We start from the raw sequence: 8,227 nt of genomic DNA, 5'->3' as shown, positions 1-8,227 counted from the left end.
TTTTTTCCAGATCACTCAGATTAATCCATCCAGTGCCAGGATGCACGACACACCTTGCATAGCCCTTTGCGTGAAGAGCCACAAACCAGAGATACAGTTGAGTGAATGCAGGGACCTGTAAGCTAACTGTCCTTCGCTGTCAAAAGCCATGACACTAAGAAAAACAAACAAGATATGGTGGGGGCAGTTGATGTATTTTGCTTTTTAATGCTGTTTAACTGAAGGATGTGATTTGGCACAAAGCAAAGACTTGGCAATGTTCAGGTTTCCTTCTTTTTTTTTTTTTTTTTTTTTTTAAAAAAAAAAAAAAAAAAAGCTTTGGTTTAAATTAAAGAAGACAGTGAAATTGGCATTTGCAGACAATGCAATTATCCCAGTACAGAAATGAAACATTGGCTTTTGGAAAACAGTTATTGCCTCTTTTCACTGTAGTTCACTAGAACAGGTAAGCAGGTGAAGAGGTAAAGACTGCATAGATTCAGTAAGGAAGAAGCTTATAGATGATCAGACAATGTTTACAGTATATATTCTTGTGCTGTAAACATTTTACCACCTAGAATCATGGGAGGGTTTGCTGCTAATACTATTTATGGAATGAAGATGTATTTCATTCACTTGTTTTCTTTTGAAAAAATTAAAAACGTGGCTCTTTTCTAATGTTCTTTTTTAATATTTACACATTCTAGGAAAAAGAAGTTCCTATTTCGGATAATGATGCCAAGAGAAATAACACCACTCTTGGCCTCTGCCTCTCCCAAGCTTTCCTGGGACAAGGTATGGGCAGGAGCACCTCCATGCACAGGCGCAGCTATGAACCAGTCTTTAACCCTTGTAGGTTTGCTGTGTGGCTCCTCTGGCTGTGCTGCAAAAGAACAGTGAGCTGAGCTCTGTTCTCCCACAAGGTGGCTGGAGGTTCCCTTGTGAAAGAGGCTCCAGTGCTTGCCCTAAATGGCCTAAGTTCATCTCTACCTCTTCCTGTATGCTGTACTTCCTAGAGAGCTCCCCAAGTTCTTCAATCCTGAAAAGGCATAATGCTTGTCCGCTGAGATCAGGATGTGAATAAAAAGCTCCAGAAGGACAGGCTGGGGGATTTTGTTTAGTCAAGGGTAAGATGCATGGCTAGCAGTAACACAAATTTCTTCCCCAGACAAACACCAACTTCTATAGCTACAATGCCAGTTAATACCAGAGGTAAAGATAACAAACAGAAATTACTGCCCTCAAAGAGCTTAACATGAAGTATATGATTCAAATTAAAGCTTTGAAAAACTTACAGCTTCTCAGGGGAGAGCACTTGAACAGAGGTGGTTCTGGTGCTTTCACTTTCTTAAGCTTCACAAAAGCAGTTGTTCATTTGTTGTCCACATGTTGTTCACTATTGCTTGGCAGAGAAAGGATTAAGGCAGGGATCCCAACACATCCAACATATTCTTGGTTCCTGCAGAGCCATGCTAAACACCTGTCACCAGACTAGAAACAGCTAAATTGGATTTAGAAGCCACCACTTAACTTCAGGGGATAGGAAGGAAACCTACAGCCCCATCTGCAGTTTGTACTGATAGAGTTTGTCATCTGCTTTACCTCACCAGAATGAGTTAGAATGAGCTACAGTGGGAAGCAGAGGTAAGATCTTGTCAACTACAGGCACTGGCCCTTTGGCTGTTTTGATACCAGTTGCTTTAATACCCAGGGCATTTTTGCAGCAGCAGCACTTTAATAGACACCTTCCAGTACATGGAGAGGGGAAGCATAGAAGGATAAAGACTATAATTTAACTTCTGGTCTGGAGTAAGGCACTTATTTAAAGGGTTTCCTTACATTTAAAGGGTTCACTTTAAATGTGAGGAAATCATCACATTCCTTGACTAGGGTTCCTGACTTAAATGAAGCATTTAAGTCAGTGGTTAGGCTGACACTCAAAGTGTTCCTATCTGCCTTCAGGATTTAGGCAGAAATGCGTGGGAGGAGTTAAGAACATGAGTAGATAAAATGGACAGCTTTCACAAGTGACAATGACCAGCTGAGATCCCTACCCTCGCTTTGTGTCTGAGAGCCTCTCATCATCTTCTGAGCAGCAGCTCCTTATTTCAGTTCAAATTGTTTTTTTTATATATTACATTTGGAGCTTGAAGAAAAATCCAATACACATGCAACATCACTAAGGTTCAAGTGCTGTGGAACCAGGGATTGTGATAGAGCTGGGATATTTGTGGTTTGATACTGGTGATCTGAGGTGTTACAAATACAGGTCAAGATTTGTCTCAGAGACTCCCAACTTACTGCCCAAGAAATACTCTTAAGACTTAAAAAAGTTACATAGAAGAACTTTTAAAATCTGTATTAGAAATCTGTAAATCTAGCCTCAAGTTAAGGATAAATTATATATTTACACTTGCCCTTTCACTCAGCTTTTGTTTATTTATTACACAACTGCTGTCTGAAGTATTTTTCCTTATACCCTTAGAAGATATTTACCTTCTTTGCAGTACTCAACAAACTTCTGGTAGCAGCAGAATGCTTTTCTAGTGACTTTCATTTTATAGATCAACTTTCCACATAGTAGCCCCTGTTTCAGGGATCGTAATCTCAGGCAAAAGCAAGTGCTTTGATCTTTCAAAGCCAGTAGTAAGAGGCAGGAACTTAGAACTGTTGAGTTAGAGCTTAACCATGTCACCATGTTTCTTTGTCTGAGATGAAGCAGCCTGCAGACTGCAAGACAGTCAAGTAATTTCTGAACTCTCAGCAAACGGGTATTTGCAGAATGCACATTAGTCGGAGTCCCATTAATTACTTTGATTTTGTGATCTTGGGTCCATCATGATTCCATCGCTGTCTCTGAATCGTTGCTGCTACCGCCAGCCATGGAGTTGCAAGCCACAGAGCTGGCACTAGCCAGAACATGTCTCTCTCTGTTGCCAAAAACTTCATTCACTGCAACACAGAGAGGGGATTGCTGACATGTTATTACAGAGCCAAGAGCAGTACCGCAGGCACAGCACGGTGAGCATCGCGGAACGGAAATCCTAACCTCCAGCAGTTTTAAAGCTTTCCCCCTCACCCCAAGTACGGAGTCGAAGCTTACGTGTCAGAACCATCTCCTGCATATGATACTTAAATTACAAGTCCTGTTATTTCTCCCTCAGAGCATCTCTAGAGGTTTCCCTGTGCATAATTCCTGTACCTAAGTATTGGGAAATGGATGAGTTTTATCGAGCAAAACACTAAGTTCAAATAATTTCTTTCTGGTTTTAGTCTCTCTGGTTTCCAGCAAGCTTTTAAAAGCCTTCTCCAAAAACTCACGCCATTTAGTTAGACGTAGTTACCACAACCAGTCAAAACCATCCTCGCTTTTATTCCTACAGGTACTCAAGAATGTGATGCTTGATTACACCAGGAACATTAAGAAGAAAGTAAAACACGGGCATCGTAAGAAATTCGGTATTATACTTCAGCTACAAGAAAATACATCATGTGGCAAACACAGTTCTCCAAGTTAGGAAAAAACCCCACATTTTTTGAAGCTGGAAACATGAACACATTTGTGGCCTTGGGGTATTTAAAAATATTAACCTACAGTTTATCTCAGGGCCACGATACGTTACTGAGTATATAAACACACCCTGGGGCCAAGGGGAGAACCGCAAGATTCAAAGAAATGAGAATGTTACCTGCAGAAATCTTGCTTATATCCCAAACACGCAGCCCTTCTCGCTGTCCTCCAAAGGCAAAAACAAACGGGAAGTCAGGGCAGCAAGCTGCACAGAAGAGAGCACCCTGGGAGGGAGGCAGAAAGAGGAGGATTTGATTAAAAAAAAAATACCATCTTGAAATGAAATTGTCATCTGAAAATACTTTCACCGAGCAAGTTTTAACAAATGTAAGCTCTCTAAGTTTCCTGAAACCTATTTTGTAAGAACACAGAATTAAAGAGCTGCTAAATAGAAACAGTAGATCACATCTTTGTCTTGAACCTGGCAGATACACGTTGGAGTACCTACAGTTCTACTCAGAACACTGTATCTGGTATTCAGGTCTGAGGCTTTGAAGCAGTCTGAGAATTACACCTTGCATTGAATACTGCACATAATAAGCATGATTTACCCAGAATACATAGATGTGATTTTTTTTCCCTAAAAGATGTTATGTAAAAACAAGACTGAAGTTAGACAAAAAAGATTAGGCAGACATAGTTTATATATAAACCTTCTTGGAGTCAATAAATGAACAGTACTCTACCATTTTCATATTCCTGGAATGGATTAAACTTGGTTTGTCTCCCAGAATATCCCAGATTTTCACGTATTTGTCAGCAGATGATGTCACAAGGCACCCTTTGATCTGACTGCTTAGTTGTAGCCCTGGAAGATTAAGAGTGCAGCAGTGTGAGAGCACCAGGTAACCACTGTTTCAAAGAGATGAGGACACATTCTGAAGTGAAGTCATGAGAACAAACCTAATACTCTCCTCACACTAAACTCTGTTCCAGCACAAAGGACCAAAACGTTAATTTGAGTTCCATGCTGCCACTGCTCCCTGTAGTGACAGCAAAGTGACTTCACATAGGCCTATTCTGTCTCTCAATCCAACAACAGTAACTGTGCAAAGACACTATTGTTCTACTTCTTACTTCACGTGACCTATCTTCCCCAAGCAGTCTTCTTCATTAACTTGCCAAAGACCATCTCTTTTGCTCTCCAAGACGACAGTGCATATTCATACGATCTCATTTTAGACACCTAATCGCGTGCTTCAAGTCACTATTTAGAAGCTCCTACACTGCTCAAATACTTAAAGTAGCCTAGAGGAGACAGTGTGAAAACCTTCCCATGTGCCATGTCCAGAGTGCACGTCAGTATACAATAAATAAGGCTAGAGCAGGTAAACATTGTAGTTCATAATAGTGGACCAGATGGCATAGATTTTTGTTCTTCCTCACCCAAAAAACACTGTGAGTGTCCCAAGTGAACAGATCTGTTCTGACATGCTTATTTATCATATTCACTGAGAAAAGTTCAGTGTTGTTAAAATACTTTGCTTACAATGGCTTCTCAGCAGATTTGTTTCATGCACCTGCTACCCGTGATTAGTATGCACAACCCTTATTTGTTAAGGCAAGGAGTCACCACCCTCAGTTGTATCGGTTAGAGACATCTTCCAGATGTGCCTCGCCACTGGGGACAAACACAACACACACAATTTACCTGACACCTCTTCATCGTGAGCTTTCAGAGTAAACAGTGGCTTATCAGAACGAGCATCCAGACAGTACACAAAGCCATCCTCCGTGCTTGCCTAAGGAAACCACAACATTTTAAAAACAAACAGCTGTAATTCATTTGGAGAAGAGCTCCTATGAAATGATATCCACCTTCTATTAAATCCCTGTGATCTGAGGCAGACTCCCACTACTGCTCGGTAGGGCACATTACACAGCGTACACAGCTCTTCGTCCCCAAAGTCAGGTTCCATCCAGCTGGCACCTGAGCTGTTTCTACACACACGAACTACGCTGCAGGGACTTACAGAGAAGTCTTAATCCTTAATTTCTTAAAGGATTTCTTAAATATCTTACAAATTTCTTAAACTGTATTTTGAAGATAAAGCTTGGCTTTCTCATTAAGCAATGAAATACAGAGCCTTGAGTCTCTCAACTGTCAGTTCAAAGTTTTTGGAGCCATCCTGTGGCTGCATAATAGCCCTGTGCAAAGTTAGGAGTGATTATACTGAGAGAGATCTACATCATACAGCAAACAGAACTGAACAACTGCTTTTGTTGGCTGTATACACAAAGCAACAGAGAACTAGACAGCCAATGAGATAATAAAAAAGATTTGTTCTTAAATTCTGTTTAAAAGTTTTATTGTAAAAATCTCAACAAAACCAAGGTATTTTTACTCTGTATCAGCTAGAAGGACAGTGCCCTCTAGCGCCGATTTGAAACACTGAATTAATATACAGGATTTTAGTTCTAATTGGATACTTCTCAGCTGCAATTGCCTCATTACATGAAACAGAACAGCAACTAAGCAATGAAAATATATCTCAGCCACTGAAGACTATGATAACGTGGCAAAAAAGCCACCTCTGGCATGAAAATGCATCAGTGTCAATTGCTTTTCTACTGTCATAATGAAGATACTACCAAATAAGTAGCTGGTCTCAATATACTTTTTGAAAAAACTACCTAAAACCATCCTCCCGCACAGTGCATTTTTGAAATAAGCAATGCCAACAGTCCAGCTATCAATCAGGTCTAATATAAGATTCAGAAACATTATGACCACCAAGTACAGGTTAAATGAAAAGGCCATAGTCAACAGACCAAGAACAGAAGAGCATGTACTCACTAAGAAATTACAAGGTGAAAAATGATTCCAGGTTACTCTTTCAACCTCACCACTAAACCGCCATATTCGATGGTTATCTTGTGGGTTTCTGCAATCATACAGCACAGCTGATCTATGGGAAAAGGGAAAGGATATCAAGAAAAAAGATAAAATCATGGCAGAATACTTAATGAAGTTTGTTTTACCACTGGCATTTACAGAAGGTCCATGCAAACTACAATTCAAAAATTAAAATGGAAACAACTTCACTATTTAGTCTTCCAACTCAATAACAGATGAAAATTTCTCAGATAAGCACAAGCTTTTTCCATACACTTCGAAGTTTCATCTTGCTTACAAACAGCCGTTCCATTTAACCAACCAGAGCTTGAATTTGCTCAATAGATAAGACATTTATCATACAGGAGACTGTAGCTATGCAAATATATAACTTAATTATGAACAGACTTCGGTAAAGTCCAGTAATGACCGTTCAAAACGATACACTGACTAGGAAATCAATTTGCAACACATATACAAACATCTTCAAATATGCTTTAATTTAAAAAAAAAAATATATAAATCTTTAGAGTTGGCTAGGGAAATGTTACTCCAAAAGGGCAGACGGGAGTTAGTGGGTCCTTTGAGATTCTTTACAGGCTTGTGCTCAGCCCAGTGGCAGCAGAATCTGTCCCAACTGAAAAAGCTCCTGGATGCAAATGCAAGAAAGGAGTGATGATGTCACTCTCACAACATCTCACCACAATTTATATCCACAGTGTAACCCCCTCCCACTCTATCCTATAATTAAAGCCAAAGAAATGTGATCTAGATTTCTCAGGTCTTTTACCAGGCATTTTACAACAGTTTTAGTACATATGCAATTTTTAATGGTCTGACTTTCAGGTTATGAAGGCATCTGCCAATATTCATGGAAGAGCCTGCGGTCCTGGGAAGCTTTACAGGAAAAATCCAAAAGCAGCCTACTAGTTTATAGACAGTACACTGGTTTATAGGTGTCCCTGGGATCAAAGGGCTAGCCAAAAAGGGACCAAGAAGCTGGACTCCGTGTTTGGACTTTTTTGTTGCTTTTACAGAAGGAAGTCAAGGGGGAGGAAAGTGGACAGAAGCAGGTTCCTAACAACAATAAAAGGTTTTACTCTCACACTTTTACTTAAGCAGATGTAGCAAGAGCATAATGCAAGCCAGAGAACTTAAAGGCTTGGCTGAGGATTGACAAGTCTTTAAATACTTTAACACAAGGACAAAGTCTTAAAAGCAGAACAAAAAAGCTGATACAAAAAAAAAAAAATCATGGTTGCAGAACAAAATTTAAAAGTTACCCCTAGGAGATGGGAGAACAGAGGGGAAGTTTTTTGGCTGGCAGGGCTTATAAGAACTGGCAGATACAGAGCTAGTCCAAGTGTTCAGACACAAACTATTTCACAGCATCTCCAAGCTGCCATCACAGGAGACAGCCTGTTACATTTTGGCTATGGCATGCCTATCAACAGAGGCTGTAGGGAGTAGACTGGGATTTTCAAGTTCCTCACGCCCCCACTGTGGTCTTACAGTTTGTCAAAACTTTGACAAGTTTCCACAGGAAGGACCAGTGACACATTCCCAATGCAGAAAATGCCCTAAAACCAAATTAAGAAATAAATTCAGTTTGGAGCAGACACCTAGCACAGAAAATGTCAGGCCAGATGGCTAAAGGATTTGGCTAGTCCTGAGAAAGAGGTAAGGAAAACTACATCTCAGCCACATACAAACCTGGGTACCTTACTGGAAAAAATAATACGTTACTCAAACTGGGCACAATTATAGGCAAATGAAAAGGAAAACATGAGGCAACTTAATGGGCTTAATCAATCAATCATAGAATCATAGAATGGTTTGGA

The 8,227-nt window shown here is 40.0% G+C and overlaps 1 protein-coding gene across 1 annotated transcript; it reads right to left on the bottom strand.

Moving 5' to 3' along the window:
• Positions 1 to 2,587: 2,587 nt before the first annotated feature.
• Positions 2,588 to 6,459, bottom strand: PWP1 (PWP1 homolog, endonuclein; the record flags this gene model as incomplete). Its single annotated transcript, XM_010178383.1, has 5 exons — positions 2,588 to 2,931; positions 3,669 to 3,774; positions 4,237 to 4,358; positions 5,202 to 5,292; positions 6,348 to 6,459. Coding segments are annotated over 5 exons (547 nt in total), but the record flags the coding sequence as incomplete, so codon positions are not given.
• Positions 6,460 to 8,227: the final 1,768 nt, after the last annotated feature.

Source organism: Antrostomus carolinensis, unplaced genomic scaffold (assembly GCF_000700745.2).
Source record: "Antrostomus carolinensis isolate BGI_N321 unplaced genomic scaffold, ASM70074v2 scaffold30121, whole genome shotgun sequence".
Classification (NCBI taxonomy): Eukaryota; Metazoa; Chordata; class Aves; order Caprimulgiformes; family Caprimulgidae; genus Antrostomus; species Antrostomus carolinensis.
The sequence above is the reverse complement of the archived record's forward strand: the minus strand, read 5'-3'. Positions and strand labels throughout refer to the sequence as shown.